This window comes from Ceratotherium simum, chromosome 25 (assembly GCF_057802395.1).
Source record: "Ceratotherium simum simum isolate JZ-2026a chromosome 25, ASM5780239v1, whole genome shotgun sequence".
Classification (NCBI taxonomy): domain Eukaryota; kingdom Metazoa; phylum Chordata; class Mammalia; order Perissodactyla; family Rhinocerotidae; genus Ceratotherium; species Ceratotherium simum.
The window spans coordinates 41,903,547-41,927,486 of NC_141924.1; the positions used below are offsets into that span (position 1 = coordinate 41,903,547).

The 23,940-nt window shown below is 38.3% G+C and overlaps 1 protein-coding gene across 6 annotated transcripts in view; it reads right to left on the minus strand.

Moving 5' to 3' along the window:
* Positions 1–23,940, minus strand: part of NAV3 (neuron navigator 3) — a 566,501-nt gene that overhangs the window by 143,113 nt on the left and 399,448 nt on the right. For 4 of the 6 annotated variants that reach the window (XM_087449152.1, XM_087449151.1, XM_087449150.1 and 1 more), the window contains 3 exons: positions 20,115–20,230; positions 4,496–4,604; positions 3,440–3,823 (listed from right to left, as the gene is read on the minus strand). In XM_087449152.1, coding sequence (XP_087305278.1) covers positions 3,440–3,823; positions 4,496–4,604; positions 20,115–20,230 — 609 coding nt within the window. Of the gene's footprint in view, positions 1–3,439; positions 3,824–4,495; positions 4,605–10,380; positions 11,935–20,114; positions 20,231–23,940 lie in introns of those variants that run through there. The other 2 variants (XM_087449155.1, XM_087449154.1) reach the window with 1 other exon arrangement.

The following is a 23,940-nucleotide window of genomic DNA, read 5'->3' on the forward strand; positions in this document are numbered from 1 at the left end:
GGAAACTTTTTCAAAGAGACTCATTATAAGTAAGAGGCCTTCCTCCAACTAATTCCTAATTACTGGCAGATTCACATCCCCAAGTGTTTAAACTAATTTTAAAAAGGGCAGAAAGAGATAAGCCTTTGCATGCTTCAAGAAATTTTGAATTCTCAGAATGTCGATTAATTTTCTGAGTTCTACGTAAAGTACATGAAAAAATGAAACTCTATTCCCATTTACTTCATGACCTTCCTTGTGGTTACACGAGAAAAAAATCCTATATTAAACATCTTCATTCACTACTATGTCTTTTGAGCCTTTGTCCCTTTAATCAATAAAACATTTAAAAATTTTTAAACATTGGGAACAGAAAGTTAATCTTGTGATGTAATTTTTTCATGAGTTGTAGCACAGACATTTCTATGCCTTTTATTCTTACTTAAAGAAAACAGCATCAAATTAAAAGTACCCTGGGATGTCTCCAGCCCTCTGGTCTTTCCACTTTTTAATTTTAGGCTGAGACATCAGGCTGTGTCCAGAGATGCCAACAATGACACACTATGTACACTGGTGAGCAATGAAGAAGTACAGCACATCCTGGGTGTCCCCCATCCAATATCTTCCCAATCGCACTTGAGCTGGGACCAGCCACATCGCCTGCTGACATGTCTAGTCACCTTCCACCCGGGGAACAGAACTCTGAGTCATTCTTTAATTTCAGTGTCCTGAACTCTACCATGAGAATGAGAAAATGTATACAGCCAAGCAGGTAAACATCACCAGAGGGAGTTTGCATACAGGATTTGTGTTATTTTCCACTTTGTGGTTTTTTTCCTTCTTCTATTTTAGATACTGAATATGAATGACTTTGTTGGGTAACATAAAACATGTAAACCACTGGTGCATATTTAGTGAACTCATCTGTGGAACTATCCAAGACTTCATTTGAAAGATAGACAGGGAACAAAAATGGAGAACAGAAGTCTGAATTGGGTTTGTACTGAGGCATGAAACAAGTAGGAAGGACAAACGATATAACAATATTTTTTTTTCTCATTAGTGAGTTTAGCAGAGACTAGCCAGCTCTCATTAAACCAGTTTCCTCTTCTTCCTGGGCACACAGCTGAACCATAGTTCCTGCCCTCGCTTATAGTTAGATGTGGCAAAGCAGCTTTTCTGGATAATGGAATGTGGTAGAAGTCATTTACACCACTTCCAGGCCTGGTACATATGAACTGTTCTTACACCTGTGCTATTCCTCTGTTTTGCCATCTGCCTGCTAAATATCAACACCCAGGGTGACACTGGAAGCCTGGTTGCATAATAGCAGAATCACTTACCATCCACCTTAGTTTCTGAAAGACTACATGGTATACATTCCCCAACTGAAGGTCAGAAACACCAGTGAGGGTTTAATGTGAAGGAGGAATGAATTTCTTTGCGTTGAGATACTGGGATTTTGAGATTCCCCTGTTACAGAAGTTAGTGTTAACTAATACAGCTAGAGTTCTGGAAAATACAAAATGTTTACGAGTATAGGTATGCCATATATTATATGCAGAACTCAGTTTTTTAAAAAATATGTTTTTTAAAAAACTACTTATATAAGAACGTATACACACACACACATTTACATACATATGTGTATATATCACTCTTCATTTATTGAATAAATGAGCACCTATGAAAATACAAAAACACTAGAATGTGAGTCACACGTGGGCAGGTGCTGTGTTGATACTGCTCACCGTTGCACACACAGTGCCTAGAGTGTTGTTGACACATCGGATGAAGTACAAATATTGTTTGGATATACCCATACATACATAATTCAGCCCATGATCCCTCTTCTCTCTCTCTTCTTTCCCAAGGAGTCCTCATGCCTCCCACGATTTCTACTATCTCCTATATGAGATCACACCCTATGATTATTAGATTATTAGTCATTAGGTTAATGACTGTTAATGATAACAAATGTAATTGTGATGATGATGATAAATTTACTGAACACATATTGTGGCAGGCCTTGTGCTAAGTACAATTTTGTGGGTTATTTCCTTCATTCCTAACAATTTCGTGAAGATTCTGCAATTTTATCCTTATTACAGATGACAAAATAAAATTTGGGTAAGTTAAGCTCTCAAGGAGGCCACAGACTGCAAATGGTAGCAAGGGACCTAACTCAGGCACTCTGACTCGGGGAACTCCACTGCTTCCTACCCTAGTTAACCACAATCTGTCTCCCTAATTCTAAACCCCTGGCAACTCAGGTAGGGTGGCTAGCAGGAATGGACTGGTGGATATCAGGATACCAGAGCAGAGCTATGAATCTGATCAAAAGCTCTTTTATACTTTTTAAAGTCTTGTCATCATTCCAACAGGCTTTTCATGAATGAAGTCAGGAAAGGCTATTCATATAGAAGAATGATGTCTGACCCTGGTCCTCTCAGAAGCATAAAGACAAAGAATAGGTCAAAACCTAGACTCACGTGGAAAATATAAAGTTAATTGGGAAGCTTTTCCCTGCATTACAGAGCTTGGGTTTTGAAGTCAGACATATCTGAGCTCGAACGCAAGTCTGGCCTTTCATTAGCATTGAACAACTGGGGCCAATTGGGATCAGTCTCCTTACCTGTAAAACAGGTATAATAAGATTCACCTCACAGGGGTTGGTGGTGGGAGGGGGTAAATGAATTAATATCTTTAAAGCACTTAACAAGAGCAAAGTAGGTAATAGGACGTGTTCAAAAGGGCAATTACAATTATTAATCGAAGTAGTTTTAATAGACTATCCTATTTACTCCACTAAGGCTCATCCTCAGATTGTACTAGATATTCCAAATTGCCAAAATACTTTAAGAGTTTTATAATCACAACATTTTTTTGGAATGTAATAGGAAACAGAAGGAAAACAGGGACTACCATTAAAAAAATCTGATACCATCAAAAGAGAGAAAATAGATTGAAACTTTCAACTCTAAAATGATTTTCCCTCAGGTTACATTGGAGGCACGTAATTGAAGAATGCTAGAGAATACTTGTTCCTCAAAGCAGTTAAAGGCAGCTTTGACAAGCCAAAAACAAAAAACAAAAATCCAGCAGCTCAGCAAAACTCCCCTGTCTCCTTCCCACGTCCTTCACTACAAAATCTATTATTTAAGAAGCATGTGAAAATCACTCTAAAAAACACAGGGCATATATGTTTCTCTAAATGTGTAACAATAGAAAATTTTAGTGGCTAGTAGTAAAAAGATTTTATAGAAATTTTGGATATTTTACTTTTTATGAATGAACAGAAGAGAGAGCCTGAAATATCCCCAAATAACTTTAGATTTCTCACATTTTCTAATGACTTTGTGAACTAACTTATATGCCCTTTTTGCTGCTAATGCATCTTACCAGACCACCTCTCCTCTCTCCACAGTTCTGTTAGGGACCTGGGCCCAGGGCCACTTACCCACTGTTGATGTCATCAGTCCTGAGACTTTTCCCAAGAATATCACCATCACTCATATATCCACCAACATCAACTTCAGCAGACATGTCCAGGTCACTGCTTGCTTTTTCACTCATGTCAATTTGTGACATGTTTCCCAGCCGAGAGACAGCAGCTCTACGGAGAGGCGTTGTGTACATGAACCTTGAGGGGTCTGTGTGGATGAATCGACTGGTACTGCTGCGAGGGTAGCCAGCGCCCAGGGAGGGAGCATCTCCAGCCTGAAGTCGAGGACATGCCTGGCCCAACCTCCAGGTCATGGGAGTGGGTCGACTTGTCAAGTTGGGTATGGTCCTTCCATTCACTTCCGTTGTCACAGTGCTGTCAAATGTTGTCTCCAGGGTGCTGTCAAATAAAATGCAGAAATAACTATACTCTGGTTCTCTTGTGGCCATAGACCAAGAATGCATGAAGACAGAAAAGCCTAGAGTTGAGAGTCATTTCTTAGAAGTATGTCATTTTCATGAAAGCCAAATTATACATTCATTTTGAGATTCTAAACACCTCTGCAGATATCAAAATATAGGAGGGGGCATTCTTTTGCAGTTTTTTCCTTTCAAAAGAAAGGCCATCATAGCATTTTAGATAAAACAAAATACTGTTTCACATTTTCAACAAACTCTTAATTTAACACATTGTAGCCTTCCCAGAACTACTCTAGAAGTTAACTACAATTATGTTTGAAAGTCTCTCTACCACCCCTCCCCAGATGCATTTCAACTGTAACTTCCGCCATCATTCGTTCTTTAGGCAGGCACGAAAATCCACTTAGTAGTGATGATGGTGGTTTCAGTAGCTAATTCAGTTTGAATGGGAAACTATGTCAAAGAAGAAATGGATAGGAGAAAAAAGTCCCTGGGTATATGCTGAGAAGTCACCAGTTGATCGTCATGTAAAATTCAAGTGAGAAAATAGGAAGGGAAAACTAAAATTCCTTCTCTATCATTATAAGAGGTTAAGTGCTTCATTTTAATTTTTTTCCTTATTGGCCCAGCAATATGTAGAATTGAGAAAAACCTGTGGCTTATCTGGGTCCCACGAAGACTGGACATAGTCTCTTCTAAATTTTGCCTCAAATCTGCTATGTTTTTAACTGTTCTCATTCTTCTTGTTTCAGGGTCTTCACCTAGAAAAGTAATATAATAATAAATTTATTATTCATGTCATTTACTGTCCTGAGAATAATTATATGCATAATATAGGTAATATACATTATTTTTCCAAAAAGTAAAATGATAGGTAGGAAATTTCAAATGACTATTATTATCTGAAAATTGTCATTCCTCTTTCCACAAATAAAATGTGAAAAGAAAGAAATATAATGTTACAAGTAATAATTTGAAGTGGTGATAACACAATAATACTTTGTTGGTCTATGACCTTAATCATTGCAAACTGGGAGAGTCATTTAAATACACTGTTAAGTACTCCATGTTTCCGATCTTAATTTAAAAATCTGAAATTATTTGGATCCCAATTATTTCTATAATTATCTGTTTCAAAGTGTACTCAGAATAGTTGAGATAAACTTAAGTAGCAAGAATACATTTGGACTCTGGGGAATAAGATAGAGGACTTTTCTTAGAGAAGCAATATCTTTTTAAGTCTTTTATTTTATTAGCCTTATGGATCAAGATTCACAACAATGGATGGCTTCATTTTTAATTATTTCTCCATTTTCTACAGGGAACCAAAATATCCACATGTGACACTAGAGTTCCAGTAAAGTCCTAGGCATCTGAACTCAGAACGTGTCTAATGGGCATGAAAGACACAGCTCTGCCAGTGTGACAAATGCTGGCCTTACATAATCATTTGGGGGCAGAGGTGCCATTACACCATCTTGTTTATGGCCATGTAATACTTCCCAGGCCAGTGGCCATTTGAAGCTGGTGCATCTGGATAACAAGAAGAAAATGGAAAGAGAGTAGAGGAAGCATAGCTTTTATTCTGTTCAATTTAGTCTCAGGAGTATATCCACTGATGAGAAATTTTAATAAGAAAGAAGAAGGAAGAAAAGAAGGAAGGAAGGAAAGAAGGGGAATGGATGGATTAAGAACAGGGAAGGTATGGGAAAGAGAGGGAAGAAAAGGAAAGCAAATGAAGAAGATGGTAGAGAAGGGAAGGGAATGGAAAGGAGATGAAAGGAAAAGAAAAAGAGAAGGAAAAGCGACGGTAGAAAAGTAGCATATATTAAATTCTAGTAGGAAAACTGTCACATAGACAAGTCAAGATGCATGTCGACAATCTGTTTTAAGAATATAGGCAGATATTCAGCTTGTTAATTTTCTTCCATGGCATTCATGCCCGATTTGTAAAAATATACAACAAATGTACCCACTTAACATTTATAATATAATCATAGATTTGGTGGGGATTTCAGAGATTGTCTTGCCTTACCTCTCCCCAATGAGAAAACTCATCTATGTCTCATTTGCTTGTGAAAACATTTCTGAGGATGAGTAACAATTTGCCTCCCTTTAACTTCCACCCAGTGGGCCCAGTGGCTCTGAAACCAACTGGACAACTTTATACTGTCTTTACCGTGGCACCACTCAGACATTGGAAGACACCTGCCAATTCCTCTATCTTCTTCTTCTGTCAGACATTACCACATTGTTCATTATTCCTCATCCTGGATGGTTGCCAAAACAACCATCATTCTGCTGCCAGTCTAAATATCTTTCTTTTAATTTATGAATTATTTTAATGATTAAAATATGCCTAATAACAGCACTGTTATTTAAAACTTAGAAGGTACTGAAAAGCTTCCCTAAAGTAAATACATTTTTAAGAAATAGAGGGGCCGGCCTGGTGGCGCAAGTGGTTAAGTGCGCGCGCTCCGCTGCAGTGGCCCGGGGTTTGTCAGTTCGGATCCCGGGTGCGCACCGACGCACTGCTTGGCAAGCCATGCTGTGGTGGCATCCCATATAAAGCGGAGGAAGATGGGCACAGATGTTAGCCCAGGGCCAGTCTTCCTCAGCAAAAAAAAAAAAAAAAAAAAGAGGAGGATTGGCAGATGTTAGCACAGGGCTGATCTCCTCACACACACAAAAAAGAAATAGAAAAGCGCATGTTGTGTCCTTATGCACATGGCATAAGCTTTTCCTACACTAATTCGTCATGTAATCTCTAAACTTATAGATTAACATGCTTTTAAAATTCAGAACTGTTAATAACCCTTAAGATTTTAATCATATTCTCCCTGGAAATTCTTCCCATCCTTCTCCTCATTAATATAACACAGCATATTTGAGAAAAGGCTAGAAAGAACTCTACCTTTTACTTCCAAATAATCTAGTAGAACCTTGAAGAAAAAGGAGAGTTTTGCAGAAAAAATCTTAAAGGGCAGACAAATAATATCATTACAGTCAAAGGAAAGGTAGAGTTGAAGAGAGATTTTACTCAAGTGGGCAAAAGAAAGAGCCAAGAAGGAGACAAAATTGGAGAAACATTAAAGCCAATATGCAGTATATGAGATTTCATACAGTACAGAAACCTTAGATTCTAAGTGATGGTAAGAGATGAGAAGTCTTAAAGGAGGAAAGTGCTGAAACTACCTTTTTTGGATGGAGGAGGGTATGCAAGTCATTTACCTTACACAAGTTATAGAATACACCATTACATGTCTCCTATGCTTGACCCTCTTCCTTCTGGGGGAGTTTTTACATTGTAATCAAGCTGCAGCTCAACCACTTGCCAATCAGCGTAATATTAGTATCATTGATATTTGAATTATTTTCAATATGTTTTTTATAAAAACTTTAAGAACATTGTATTTTTCAGACATTCCTTTTTACTAAATATTTTTTCACATCTTCTTCAATCTTTAAATTTTCTTCTTTCAATTCAACAGGCATCTTAGATCCTTGGTTTTTCCATTTGAATTCATTGTTTATATAGCTTCCCTCATGTTTCAGAACCATAACCTCCTTCCCTCCTTTGGTTTTTCTCCTTATGATATCCACTCATGACACTGCACCACTCACGACAATCAGACAAATGGACCTTTTCCTCCCAGCACTTATTGAGCAAAACGTAATTGCTGCCTCATCCACGTGATGAAAGATAATAGCCAGATCAAAATTTATTGCAGTAAATGTTCTCAATGACCCACAAAAGGCAAGATAATATTAAATGCACTTACAAAGCCCCTAAAGATTGCACAAGTCTGCAATATCCTGTAAATCTGTATCCAAACGATGTCTAGAGGATTGGGGGCAGGCAGGGAACGGCAATTGAAAAGGCCAAATGTGAAAGCACAAATAAAATGAAACACTTAGTAACAAATAAAAGTTAGTAGAAATATGCACATGAGAAATTTACATGCTCTCTCATTTCCATAATCTCAAAGCCCACTATTATTCCCGAAGGAAGCCTCCTAAGTATCAGAGATGATAGTAAGGCTTACACACGTTTTCCAGAATGGTATATTCTGCAATTTGCTTTGAGTTTTTAACATTGGTGTAAACTGCTTTCTCATTGCTTGTAAGGTCTTCTCTAGGAGTAGGGCACAGAGTAACAGGCTCAATTTGGTGCTTCTGCATTTTTACTTAGTGGTAGACGGACCATTTAATCTTGTGGCCTGCTCTCACTTTTTAGGCTTTAATTACACAGATTGTAATTAACACAGTTGGCACTGTTATCTTTTAATAGGAAATCAAATTACGTATGAATGAACCTGATTCACAGAGAATTACGTCCTCTACAGCACCCACATTATAAACATTATTATTTAGTGTACAGCTGCCTGATTTATTTTGAGAAATAACCCTAATTTTGTGGATGAGCCCAACAGTGATTTGGATGGAAAATTTTCAACTCATCTGGTTAAGCCTGACGCTTTGGGGAAAAATAACAAAATATGGCTAACAGCTTTACAGTTACCTTTTAAATATCCTCCTATATAGTTATAGCACAAACCTAGTCTGTCTGATTTATTAGGATATCCAAGAGTAAAGAGTTGAACTCAAGGAACGCTGCCTAAAAACTCACTTGGAAGAGGCCATTTTGAGTCAGAAGCAGAACCTAGCCAAGCACGTGGCAGAAACCCTGAAATTCCTGTGTGCTCTGGGTGTGGATATAGTCACGAACCTAACAGGCATCATTATTAAGGGAAGTGCATTGAAATGCTTCCTATCCTGATATGATTATTCATATCAGCTATTTGAATAAACTCTTCCCCTTCTTTCTCACTTGCATTTCTGAATACTGGCATAAGCGGAAAAGAAAGCCTTAAAGAGAATAATTCCATAAATACAATAAGCAGATGCTCAGTTGAAAACCCATGGATGACACAGACTTCTATTGAGAGGTAGCCCTCTGACAGTAATGCTCCACGTTATTTATGCAGATCAAGGCACGTGTCACATATACACCCACCCACGGCATGCTATAATTTAACAGAACCACCAACAAATACTGTCAGGGGACTGCATTCTGTTCACATGTTTGCAAAGACTTACATAAGAGGTGCTTAGAACAAGATAAGTGCTACCATTTTAAAGGCAAAGGATGAGTATCATTTGATTCTACAGTTCCAGGGGATCAAAAAAGAAAAAGGTTCGTAAGGATTAAGATTCCCTCTCTTGCCTTTGTACTGTGTACAGGTCTTTTATGAGAAGCAGCTCATCACAGAAATCACACAATGGTGAAGAGGTAAATCCTCAGTGTTTGAGCACCTGGTGTATTCAAATTCAGAAATCACTATTCCCACAACTGTGGAAACCTGACTCTTTTAAAGCCAAACTGACATGAAAAATTGAGCAATATTTGCCTCTGCTGTCTCTGTAAGATTTCTTCTTCTAAAGCTGGTTCACTAAGATTCCAGAAAAACTCATAAAACATCTTGTAACAGGAGGGTCTACATGGAGAGTAAAAACAAACCTATATTTAGCATCAGTTGTATGAATCAAAAACAAAGAGCTCACTGCTCAGGGTTTATTCTTTCAAATTTAAGGAGTTCTGTACGAAATCCTTTGTGGAAAAACAAATGGACAAAAATTATTATGTGGTCAATGGTTTAATAGTGATGGATTTCTGAAAAAGGGACTGTATGATGTAAATATACTTCAACGGAACACTGAATTTAGATATAACAATTAAAACGTATATAGTTCAGCTATTTAGGCAGGCAACAAAGTTGACAGTTAAAGTTTAATCACAAAACTGAACAATTACTTCAGACATTTTCATATCTACTTACAGATTATGTCAGAAGTTACTACTGAGACTCAGTTCATCAAAAAGGCCTAGTTTGTAAAGTATAAAAATAGCCCACAGTCATCTACACAGTAGTTCAAATAGTTATAATGTACACTCTCTGGAGCATTTTTTTTGCCAAACACCAAACAAGACAAAAAAGAAAAAAAGTATGTGAGTCAAGCTGTGAGAAGAGGCCTCTGTATTTCTGAAAGTGTTACAAGAATGCATGGTACTTGTCACTGAGGTGAAAACAAGGGCCATCCATTCGGGTACCACTGAGGCAGCAGAAGAAACCTGACTATACAGAAAATGTACCTGTGAGGCCCTTCATTCTTCATTCAGTATCTGTGGTGAGCTTGAGGGAAGTTGAATAAACAGGCCCCATTAATGACTAAGTAAAATACATATTTGGGGTTTTAAAATGGTAACTCATACTTATGGATGTCTAGAATGTACTGGACACCAGGCCCATAGCGCCCAGGGCAGATTGCTGCTATTTACTTTCTCCACATAGACTTTACAACCGGTTCTCGTAGCCCAGCTTTACAAAGAAAATAATTTCAAAACACAAGAAATTTAAAATTTTTTTCAGTAACTCTAGTTTTAAAAAGTAGTTAGAAGAACGGAAGATATTTGGCTAATGAAAATGTGCAGCTTCTTAAAATTCCATCCTCATTTTAGGAGCAAACTCGACTTACCTAACAAGTCCGAGTACAGCGCCTGTTCCAGGTCGCCCAGCATTGTAAGGATCACATCCTCATCCAGGTGAGCTGTGCCTTCCCGCAGGCAGCTTTCTCCCTCCTCTTCCACCCAGCTCCTGCTGATGCTGCTTGGCCTGGAGGACACGTTTTCATCTTCAGACCTGCTATCTTCATCACTCTCACCTTCCCAGCCTTTTCTGGAAGACCAGTCCTCTAAGCCCTCACTGCCCGAGTGGCCGGCAGGCAGCAGGTTCCAGGCCCCCGAGCCACTGGTGTGGTACAGGGACTGCGCGGAGCGCGAGAGGAATCGGGACAGCGAGCGCCTCTCCGCATAGGCGGACTCTCTCTGGCTGGCCTTGGCTGCATTCCCAAACCAGTTGGAAATGCGCACAGTGGGTCTCCTCTCCCCCTCACTGGTGAGGGAAAGACTGGTCAGGGACTTTTGTTTCTGAAGGCCAGCTCCCTTTCTCCTCACTTCTTTGCTCCGAAACACAGAGAGTTCAACTGGCCGCTGCATGGCTCTTCCAGTGGCTTCTTCTCATCAACAGGACTTCATATTGTCTTTTTACAGAGACAGCAACCAGGCTTTTTGGTTTTAATTAACACATGCACTTCAATAAAAGCCCAGGCAGGCTCAAACATTCACCTAAGATTTTAGGGCTATAGGACAATTAATTAGTTGCCCACCATTTAGCCTGCCACATCATTTCCCTGATCAGCAGTACTTACAAACATTTTCCTTGAATCTATCCAAAGCAGAAAAGAGTTCACCAAAGACACTGCTCCAGCTGAAAAGTAGCAGAGGAAGCCAACTACGTTTCCCCCTCTTCATCCAATCGCATGTCTCAGCAGGGTGATGGGTCCACATTTCTCCCTATGGCTTCTGCGTTGCCAGACGCAAGGTCGTGAAGCCCCAGCGATGTCTCTCCCTTTTTTTGCCTCTCACCAGCCCTTCGCTGATCTAGGTCTGCAGCCCTGGACGCTAGATGAGCTGACACAGTGCAGCATGTGCAGCCTCCGCATCAGAGCCCGTAAGAGCAGAAATTAAGCACTGAGAGCCCAGCCCTGCGTGAGCCTCTGGCGTTTTAGTATTCCACCTGCATTCTCAGATCTATGGCTCTTCCTTGCTGCTGCAGTGAAGGCTGCTGGCTGCCATGGCAGCAAACATCCTGCTAAATTAAAACAGAGGCACGGAAGCGGCTGCCCAGCCTAGAATGCCACAGGTTTCAAAGCCAAGCCTGAATGAGATGCTACGCTATTAACTGTATACACCTTTAAATCACTCACGGCCACTGCACCTCAGATACAGACACACACACACACTCACACACTCACTCACATACACAACACACACTCCTCGACACCCGAGAATGACAGGCTAATTCTCTATAGCTGCAGGCAGCTGAAGCAGGCAGATCTGTCTTCTGAATGTTGGGATTCGTGCTGTAAAAGCACAAATCAAATTCAAGAGTGTAAAGGACCTAGAAAACGGAGGCTGACACTCTCCACCGGCTGACAGATAACGCTTTAAAGGGAAAGACTTCGCCTCACCTTTTAAGGAACAAATTCAAGGGCTTTTTATTCTGAAGCTTTTTAGTAAAATCCTAATAGGACAATAAAAATCAAGATTTCTTCCTGTAAAAAAATAGCAAAAAAATAACTCAGAAGGCTTTTGTCCTTTTGAGAAGGAATATTTTCACTCAAAGCATATAATTGAAAGTTGATGGCCAAGTGTGTAGAACATAATGATGTGACAAAAAACAAAATGCAAATTATGATTTTTGATACCGAGTATTTTTCCTCGTCTATTCCATAAACCTATTGCTGCATAATCAGCTCTTTATTAATATTTTGATAAAAAACAGAAACCCTAAATGTTAAAATTTCTTGTATTTTCTTGTACTGGTTATGTATACCTACACCACCACCCTGAAATTCTGATTTTAGGAAAACTTTTAAAACACCTAGAAGATATAGTAGAGACTATGTATACCATGGAGAGCTAATGAGAAGAGTATCAAGGAAAAACTTTTAAGGTTTTCTGCCCATAAACATTCCTTATTAAAAGGGGGAAGGTGGAGAAATACATAGAAATATTTAAATGTGTCATTCAAATTGATATATAAATCCCTATCACTTTCTGAGCTAATATGATCAAATTAACTCTGATTTTTCACCTCATATTGCTAACCTCAGCTAGGGGAAATGCCCAATCTCTTAACTACATAAAACAGCATTATAATGCACGTTGCCTATCCTTTACATATGATAATAACCTACTGTGCATAGTTAATTATTCCTTATGCCCAGGCTCAAGGCAGAGCACATCTACATCCATTTTACACAGACACATAAAAGAGAATTAGATGGAAAGAACAGCAACTATTTGTGCTAAGAATGTTGCAATTAAACAAACAAATGAACCTGTGAACTGTGAATACTGATTCTCAATTCTTCACTCTTTAAAAATAAATTGTGTTTATATAATATGTGCTTAAATAAAATGAAGGTACAAATATCAAACCATAGAAACTGGCAATTATTTTTCTAAAAACATCATTTTGTAAAGTATTTTTTAAAAGATCAAAATGCCACTCCCCTTTGTATTCCTAAGCAGAACATTTTTTCCCTTCATTTTGAGTTATTGTGACCCAAGGAATCATCATGGTATGAGACCATAGTAAATTTCTTGAAGTTATAAAACTTCAACTTATTTGCCTTGTGTTATACTAGTATATTGTAGTATATTCTAAAATCTTATAGATTCACAAAAAAAGGGAATTCTTACACTTTAGAGGATAAAGAGTTAAACTAATGCAGATTTTAAGTGAAGACAATTATTATGACCTCTCCTTACACAAAAGTGCTTGAGTACTGGTCAGCTTAGATTGGTAGTTTTCAAACTTTAATGTTCAGAACCTCTTGAAGGCTTATTAAAATATAGCTTGCCAGGCCCCAACCCCACCCCTCCTCATTCAGTAGCTCTGGAAGGGGCTTGAGACTTTGCATTTCTAGCATATTCCCTGGTGATGCAGACACTATTGTCTCTGGGACCCCACTTTGAGAGCTACTAGGCTGAGACTAGTGGTTTTCTTTCAATGGGTGGTGATTTTTTTAACTGGATCCCTCTTAGGGGACATTCAGCAATATCCGGAGATATTTTTGGTTGTCACAATGCGGGGTATTTGGTGCTTCTGACATCTAAGGGGTAGAGGCCAATGATGCTGCTAAACATCCTACAATGACAGGACAGCCCCCCCACAACAAAGATTTATGCAGACTAAATGTCAATAGTGCCAAGTTTGAGGAATTTTGGCTTAGACTAAGTTATGTTCATTTACAAACGATTTAGAAATTTCAGTGGATTACAAAAACGAAGAAGCACTTTTGCTCCCATTAATGTCCACTCTATGTTGGCTGCAGCTCTGATCCTTAAACTATACCTTAGTATAAAGGTATCCTTTATACTAAGACCCATGTAGAACGAGCAGCTCCAGTCTGGGACATGTTGATCTCGGGACAGAGGCAAAAGAGATGAGAGAGCCAAGCAACAGCTCTTAGAGCTTCTGCTCAGGAATGGCCCATGTCATTTCTCCACCCACATTTCATTGGTCAAATCAAATCACATGGTCTACCCTGATTCGATGGGGCAGGAAATAAAATCCTCCTGCAGGGGTGAACCCAGGAAGGCTGGGCTAAGTCCAATGGAGCCCGTAAGGAGGTGCTGGTTATTCTAAAGAAATAACCCTAATAGAGAAAACATCAAAAAGGTATTTTTGTTTCTCTATTTAAAGATACTGCTGCCAAATTTTAGTTACAGTAGTTTTTCCCCTGAAACTGCATCAGTCCATAAGTTTACCCTGAAAACAGCAGTGGACCTACTTCCTGCTTTTCTAGAGGCAGCCATCTCTGCTTGCTCTGGGTGTGCATTCATACTTGAGTGTATTTAGACTTACTTGTATTCACACATATAAATGTATGTTACACAAGGTGAAGGAGAAAGCCTCAGTGCATAGGAGAAAAATATGCGCAATCAATACTAAAAATATGAATCACTCTAATTTTGCCAAGATTTAACATAAAGTATAGCTACTACAATGTTCAGAAAAGGAATGCTTTTCAGCCTAGTAAACATAATTATAAAGTGGCTATTTAAGTGAAAGATCCAAACTGATTTCAATTACCCGAGCTTGATCTTTTAAATCTTTATAAACATTCAAGAAAAAGGCAACTTAAGTGATCATTTAAAAAGGTCTTAAATACCAGATATTTCCCATTATTCAATACAAAGTCTGGTAAATCAGAAAAAAAACGACATGTAACCATTAGCTTATCCCTCTGTTTAAACTAAATTCTCACTTCTAAAATGATTTCCCGAATTCATCCAATTATTTTATTACTTTTTTACAAACGACATGCCAGCTTTGCTAATACTGAGTCAGTCTGGCGTCCATCAACATTTTTCAGTTGAATATAAATTTTAGATAAAGGTTAAAAAGTGCATTAAGCAAGTGTTATACATGTTACTAGATAGCCTTTTGCAAAAAGAGGGCAAATGTGAACATACGTAGAAAAAAAAATCTAACAACTTCTTGAATGATTCCAGTGGAATGAAAATAAAGCTCATTTTCTATTTGGCAGGATCTCTTGGCACTTGATGAAAGAGATGGTCTCTGAGGCCAAATTTTTTTTGTCAATGAATGTGAGAATAAAACCTAAGCCAAAGCCAAAGCAGTAAAATCAGAACTGACAATTTAGCCGGACTTGTAATATGGAGGTCATGGCATGAATCTTAAAGGCGAGGCTAGAAGCAAGAAGCTCACTCACTCATAGTCCCAAATTATACAAAACATTTCACCTGTATGTAATAATTAATGAACCATCATCATCAGATAGGTAAATATCACTGGGTTCCTCCTTAAGAACATGACAAACTATAAGAAACTTGAATGATATACATAAAGACTTCTGAGGGATACAAAAATCTCCAAATTGTAAAAGTCTTGAGTTTTCTCCAGTATGCCATTTTATTGAGTGTCTCATCTACAATACTTATCTTCACACCATAATTTAACTACATTTTTAACTTCCACTACCATTTAATCATAAAGACAATGTTTTTATAACTTCACATGAGTTACTGCATAGAAGAAAACTCAAACAGCTAAGCTTCCTAACTAACTCAGTGAATCCCTCTAACAAATCTGCTTTGCAGTGTGAACCATTCAAGTTTGCTCCTTAACAGCATCATAAATCTTTACATGTCATGCATCTTGTAGGTTATGCAATACTGATGCTTTTTACTTTGTTTAAGCACAAAAAGGGATTTTCCCAGGTAACACAACAGAAAAGTGCAGGGAAGGAGAGAAGAATAGTTTCAGACATGGCTTGATCAGAGACTCAGACATTTCCTACAACGACCTTGAGCTCATTGTCTCCTGCTTCAGGTTCTGTTTTCTGTTTATTTCACTTGACGGTGAAGGCGACTGCCAGCAGTTCCAAGTTTTCTTTTGATTAGCTTCAGGTCTAGTGAAACAAGAGTCTCTTTCCTAATGGTCTTAGGAAAAGTTCTAAGATTGATTGTCATTGGTTCTGATTGAACTGAATTAAGTCACATGTACATTCCCAAAAAAGTCAGTGTGGTCAATGGAATGGGTTGTTCTGATTGGATCTGCTTGGGTCAATTTCACTTGAATCACACAAACAGAGATTGATGGGGCTATGGTTCCCCCAAAGAAAATCAAAGTGCTGTTACCAGCAGATGGGACAATGGATGCTGGTCAAGCAGAACCATACCAGGACACCAAAGTATGCTGACCACAAAGCCAGTGGTGCTTAAGATATAGAGCTCCTAACTCGACTGAGCCTCTTCCTAAACACTGTATGTAATTTTGTATTTTTATTTTTATATTATTTTCAGGCTTCCCCAAATTGTATAGGTCTCAAAAATTCACAAAACATGGATCTCATTCCACCAAGACTAATTCCACCAAAGCTCTATCCCATTAAGGTTACTTCACTTGGGGAAGAAGACAGAATTACTCCCCAATGAGGCCCCCACACGAACCATTAGCAATAAGAGTTCAACAATAGCAATAGTATTGAAACTTTGGGTTACAGAAAATTATTGAGCTACCAAGATCCCAATGAATTTAGTAAAATGACCAGTTTTACAACAAGAAACTGACGAAAATAATAAAGTAGAATTTTTTTCAAGTTGTTGTCATAGAAGTTGTTTCTTGCTGGACTTTTGTTCCCTGATTTCTTTGCCCATTAGAATTCTACAATATACATGTGTGATCTTTTCTTAAGCCCTATACAACTCTTTACAGCTAAGTTAGTTCTTCCCATACATCTATTAATTCAATTATTTGTGCTGTTAAAGTTTATATGTCTCTTACTCTTCCATAGGAGATCTCATGTCTTAGTCATGTTTGTTTTCCCAACCCTTGGCATGCCTGGCATGTATATGATACTGGGTGATAGTTTCTGAAAAGATGGATAGAAGAATAAAACCATATCTCACAATAATCAAGTTTATTAAGTATCATATTAAGTGAGTTTATTAAGCATCATAATAGTCACCTCACAAAAACGAGAGCCAAGGAACAATTCAAACAGCTAAACAATGGCAATGCAGAGGCCAGAATTAATTTTCCTACTTCCTAGAACATTTCTCTTCCCACATCTCATACTGTCTTTGAAGGAATATTCTGTGGGCCAGTCTAAGGTAGGGCTTGGCAATAAATTCAAGTACTTATGTGCTTTGTGATTTCTTTGGCAGCCAGGATGTAGTAACAACAACAGAAATCAGAAAGAAAAGCAAAACTACAGAAGGGGCCAAGAAAAGTTGTATTTTAAAAAAAATTAAGATTGGAGAGATGGTAGCGTCCTGTGGACTAAAGAGAATGTTTGCTGGAGAGGGAGATAGTAAAGAGGTAAAAGAGAAAGTAATCCATAGAAAGGCAGAGAAAAGGGGTATAAATGCTGTACATGGGTAGATGTGATAGCAGGGGTTTTTAAAATTCTTTTCTCTTTGCTTTAACTTTTTCAGTGAAGTCAACATCAAGGTCATAAATTAAGAGGAAGGATGGGAGAGGTGGTATTGTAAGTTTGAGAAGAAAAGAAAAGGTATAAAATTGTCATCTAAGAACTCAAGTTCTAAGAGTAAATGGACCAGAGAAAATATAGAATGATTGCCAGGCAGCATTAAATATTCACTTGAGGTTGGTGGTCAGGAATGTAAGGGGAATCATATCAACATGTGATGGGTTTTTCTCCAGGTTCATTCATTGATGGTATGGAATAAGTAGAGAGTTGAATGTAACCAGGTCTGTGACTTCATCAGAGGAGTACAATGAAGTGAGAGAGGGGCAAGGGAGTAAAGGGTGTATACGAAAGTAAAATTATATTCAGTTACCACAGGAATTTAGCTGATTAAGGAGGGAAGAAAGGATACGCAGTTTGCTGAGTGTCAGTAAAAGGTGGTGGGATCAATGAACTGGAAATCCTGGTAGAACCATCGGCAGAGTCAGGGAACAAAACGAAGAGCACTGAGAAAGTAAGAGGTTGTTATCAGCCTGAATGGGGTGCATGAAAGTGAGATTATAGAGAAGTTGCAGATTCTGATGATGCCCAGATCTAGGGTATGACTATGAGAATAAGTAGCTCAGGAGAAATTAGAAGACAGGATCATGGGAGGAAAGGCCAGGGTATGCTAGTCATCCTCTCATCACTGGCCCGTCTCTCTGTGATAGTCGTCTTCTCATCACTGGCCCGCCTCTCTATGGTAGTCAGCCTCTCATCACTGGTCTACCGGTATACTCTCATCCAGATTTCTCCGATTATGGTACTCAATTTAAAGCTTACTAATCATGAATGAATATTTCTCTTCCACAAAATCTCAAGTTTGCATTGAGAGAATTTTCACTACCCCACTATAGGTTAATTTTAAACAGGTGATAGTAGGAATGACACAATCAGATAAGCCTAATTTCAGTATTTATTTGTTATTTTCTTTCTTTTATTAAATTCCTATCTAAATCATAGACTCAAATCTATGACTCTATATAAATAATTATTGTTACAAAATAATATTATACCTTCGAATAAATCCATTAAATATTATATTATGTTAAAGTCTAGTTTATATTTCACTTTCAAGTATTCTGTTAAAAATATCAGAACATTAAATGGAAATATAAACTGAAACTATGAAAAAATGATCAAATGGTAGTAGAATAAGAAACTGGTGAAGAAATCAAATATGGATTATTTATTCAATCAGAGATACTCAGTGATACATTATTTCAGAAAAACAAATTTGCTTGGTGAAATTCACATAAAAATTGGAATTCAGACTGTACAAAACGCATTTTCTCCTACAAATTTGAACTTGAGTATTTCATAGGCATATTGATACTAATGAATAAAGAAATATGTGAAGCGTATGTATCTTCATGCTACAGTAGGTTTAAAAAATATTTATTCTCAATATAGAGGCACATCTTCATTCTGACTATAGGACTACCTGGAGCTGTGGGAAAGCTAACACTTCCCCCAAGTATCTGAAAAATCTACAAATACCATCCCCATACTTATGTCTTCGCATCATCATTTCTACCTCTACCCCGCACTGGGCCACTGTAATCACCACATGAAACTTCTTGATGCCTAGTGATACCATTGATGTTAATTCCAAAAGGAACCCTTGGGATGTTGTGCTGTCATTGTTGTCAATATCCTCTGGTGGATACCGCAGTAATGGCTAATGCTTGCCAAAGTGTTTCAAGAAGTGAGGAAGTTTCTTAACACGTAAACTTGTGATATGGTTACTTTCATGAGCTTCAGAGCAATATGTTGAGTTCTTGGAGTACTATAGTAATTTTTAAAATTAAATACTTCTTTTAGTTTTTTTCTTCAGAATATACAAGGGCTGAACCAGAGAGTTACTGGAATAACAGACATACCTCTACTTCCGTGCATTCTTATACTTAGATAAAATGTTTTTAAACTCTCTTTCCCGCTAGGAACAGTATATTTTGCTAAGAGCCTACTTAGTTCCTCCTAAACACAGACCTCTGCATAATAAAATTACATCAAAGGCCTTCCATACATGACTAGCCATATCTGGATCCTAGGAAAAACACCAGACTAAAGCTGAGAATCCTGTTTTATACACTGAAAAATATGACAAACTGTGTCTAGCGTATGTATATGTCTTTTTTTTCTTACATTATTTATATATAATAAAATATTTCCTGAATTAGATTTGTTTTTCCAGAATACACATTTGGAGCCACCATGTAGAAATGTTCTAAATAGTACAGAATTGAAGACAAAACAGAGTTGGATTGGCCATGGAAAATTTACATTGACATCTGATCCTTACTACTTTTCAAATCTCCGTATATATTCAAGGGCTGCCTTATTAACAATAGAAGATTCTCCAAGTATTCTCTGATTATATTCAACTTGACCGAGGGCAATAATGACTTAAAATCAAAGCCTCTGAAAGCACTACCATTCTTTACAGAATTCTTTACAAAGCAACAAAGAGATTATCCTAAGCAGAATAGCCAAATATCTAAGAATCTCTGCAGCATGAGACGTAGACAGTCCATTTATGCTTAAGGAAAAACAGTATAGCATAAATATGATTTCATAAAAAGACATACGTAGAAATTACAAAAATTCTGAGGTTTGACCTACCCATCAATCAGGTCACTTACCAGATATCTCCTCTAGGCACTGCTTAGCAGTCTTACTATATGATAAATCCATCTTAGTAGGACTGGTACAGGAGTCGGCAGATGGTAAAGAGGTACCTTCATTTTCTGAATGTGCTCTGAAATTAACCAAGAAGATAGAAACAAATAGCAATTGCTATCACCAGTGACTCACCAAAGTTCTCTAGTACAAGAAGAAATCAACATACTAAAAGTTTTCTATCAAGATAAGTAAGCATTTCTTTATGACTGGGACATTCCAAAGCTGTCTATCTATAGGAGAATTTCCTTACTTTCATACACAACCCAAGTGGAAGTGAGATATTAAACCAGATTTCTTAGACTTTCATAAATTTGGAAGCTTGAATTACCAATAGTTGATTGCATTTTTGGGGGCAAAAGACTTGAAAAGATCCAACTTTTTTTGCTGCTTTAGAAAAAAGACTGGTTAAATCGTGTTCTTGTGAGAATGACTAATAAAAGCATTGAAACCACCCCTAAAATTATTTTTTCCATGAAAAGTCTATAAAATATATCCTAAAATACAAAGCATAAATAAAAATAAATATTGAATTTCTCCTGGGCAATAAATGTCACCATGATGTCTTGAGTTCAGAAAAGTTAAAGTCAATCAAAAAAAAATTCTCATTCTTAAAACTCCCTTTCACATTATATTTTATACTTGTGTGTGTACGTGCATGGGTATGTATTTGTGTGTATGGTTAACATGTAAAGAGTAGGTCAAATCAAATGAAAAACACTCAACAGAGGGACTGTATATGTTTTGATATTCCAATCTTACTTCATGCATTGCTGCTGCTTTTTATGCACAGGCAAACATTTCAAGAGGCAATGTCTTTCCTGATGCAGCTTCAAAGTCTACAGATATTTGATCCAAAACACTACATATTAAAAAAATCCACAGCATAAACTATTACGACATAGAAAGAGGCAAGGCAATGTATAGCAGTGTACACTGGACTGTGTTCTTTTTAGAAATCTCATTTGCCTCAGAGTCTCATTTCTAGTATTGGGTCTGAACCATGGAAGTGATCACTAAATATTGCTTACTTTAAAAAGCCTCTGTAGAGAATATTTATATGTGAAGGAAGAATTCAGTAAATTTTTTTCTGAATCAATTTTTAGTTAATATTTTACTTTTCTTCTAAATCCTAGTCAGCCCTGGTGGTCTAGTGGTTAAGATTCGGCACTCTCACCACCGTGGCCCAGGTTTGTGTCCCAGTCAGGGGACCACACACCCGCCTGTCTGTTGTCACACTGTGGCAGCTGCGTGTGGCTGTGATGCTGAAAGCTCTGCCACTGGGATTTCAGACACCAGCAGGGTCACCCATGGAGGACGGGTTTCCATGCACCTTCCAGACTAAGAAAGAGTAGGAAGAAGGACCTGGCCACCTACTTCCCAAAAGATTGGCTACTAAAACCCTACGAACAGCAGTGGAGCACTGTCTGACACAGCGCCGGAAGGTGAGAGGATGGCGCAAAAAGTGCAGGCTGGCTTCCGCTGTGCTATATGCAGGGCCACTAGGAGTGACTTTGGGGCTCTAAATCCTGGTTTTGTTTCAGAGAAAATAAAGTGTAATAATTGATACCAGAAGTATTTTATATTTATCTGACAGATCTAGAAACTCTGAAAGGCTCATTAGAATTTTACAAAATCATGGAAAACTATACACTGTGTATATGGATGTATGTGTAGACATAGGAATTGATAATTTAAAAGAAAGATAGAGCTATGCAAGAATTTATACAAAGCTGTGCCTTGACCTCTAATGATTTTTGGTAAACTGTTCCTATTTTATTCTAACTTAAAACTGAATATAAGAAGCATGGCAAAATTAAAAAGGAGGATATACTATTCAAGTGATAGGATGTACCAGTAAAGGCAGTAAAGACCTCGATGTTGCTAAAATCAACAGACATTTTAGTCTTCACCTTCCTTGATATGCTGGCAGCATTTACAACAGCAGACCACTCCTTACTTCAGGAAAGTCTCCTACTTTGGCTTCTAGAACAAAAATTCTCCAGTTTGTTCCCAATTCTCTCTGCATGCTACCTTTTTCCTCCTTTACCCAATCATTAAATGTTGTGGTTCTGAGTAGTAAAAAAAAGGGATTACAGAGGGCAAAATTTTGGAGTTCCTCAAAGCAATATCCTAAGCTTCTTCAGTTTTCATTGTAGTATCTCTAGATGATCTCAAACATACTCATTGTGTTAATGTTTACCTATCCACACTTGAATTCCAAATTCAAACTATAACCAAGCACTTCCTTCTGAATTTCAGATGTGTATCATAACTGCCTAGTTGACATTTCCTCTTGACTGTCACACAGATGCACAGAACTGAACTCATGATCTTTTCTCAACAAACCTGGTTCTTGTTTAGGGTGCCTCTGGGTGAAACCCTTAGGGAGCCTGTGAGGCTTTGCACATTCTGGTCTCTGTCTGCTTCTCCAGTATCATCTTTCACAGCATTCCCCTTCTCTCTCTGTCCCCTGTGGCTGCAAGAGTCTTCTACCTACATCCCATAGCTCATTGCCTCAACAGGGCCTTTGCACTTGATTAATTTCCTTCCCACTTCATCCAACTAAGTCTCTCCCTTCAAGTCCCAGTTCAAATGATTCCTCCTTTTTTGTGTGTGTGTGTGTGAGGAAGACCAGCCCTGCACTAACATCCGATGCCAATCCTCCTCTTTTTTGCTGAGGAATACTGGCCCGGGGCTAACATCCATGCCCATCTTCCTCTACTTTGTATGGGACGCCGCCACAGCATGGCCTAACAAGCGGTGCATTGGTGCGCGCCTGGGATCCGAACCGGTGAACCCCGAGCCGCCGCAGCAGAGCACGCGCACTTAACCGCTCGGGCCACTGGGCCGGCCCCTAAATGACTCCTCCCTAAAGAACTATCCTTAATGTTCAGGTGAAGCCCCAAATTACAAGCACTTATTGCTCCCTGCACCTATCTTAACAGCACTTTATACTCTTGTAATGTAAAATTTGTGTAACTATTTGATTAATGTTTATCTCCCAAACTAGACTCTATTCTCCATGTTTAAGATCACCCTTATACCCCAATACCCAGCCCCACGTCTAGCATATAGGCTGCACCCAGCAAATATTGGATAAACGAATCAATGAATCTTACCAGTAGTGATCATAAAGTAGGAGCACTGGTGGGTACAGTATATGGAAGGAAGCATGGTACAAGGTGCATGATTGGGTTTGGATGTAAAACTTGGCTCTCTCACTAAAAAGTTATTAACTCATGTGACCTTGCTAAGTTATTTAGCACTCATTTCTAAAGTCCATTACAGACTTTTCTTCCACTTGGGCTCATTTCTTATGGGACACTCTATCTCCCTGACCTGTTCCTTAGTCTGCTGTCTCTGAATGAAGGAAAAAAAAAATCCTCTGAAGTTTTCTAACAATTTTATTTCTTGCTGAAGAAGTTTAAATGGAGAGAATGTAGTGAGATTGGAGACCCTAGGGAAAGCTTACTGGCTGCCTGCCAGGAAGCCTCAGAGAGGCACGGTGCCTCGGTGAACTGGCTGTGAGCCAGGACTGGCCTATAGTCCTACAGGCTCAGTATTCACAGACTGATCTCTCAGAAGCTGAGTCACATTAAGTAGTTCTTGACATGGCTGTCTAAAGCCCAATGCTAACTGGTTCTTATTAGAAAAAGACCAGCAGCTGTCACAGGAGCCAGAATGCTTGAGGTCATGTCAGTTATAAAAACTCACAGTATCTCCCTCTAGGAAAATCTGTATGGAGCAAAAGAAATTCAGAATGTGTTTTAGGAGTAGAGTTTTTGC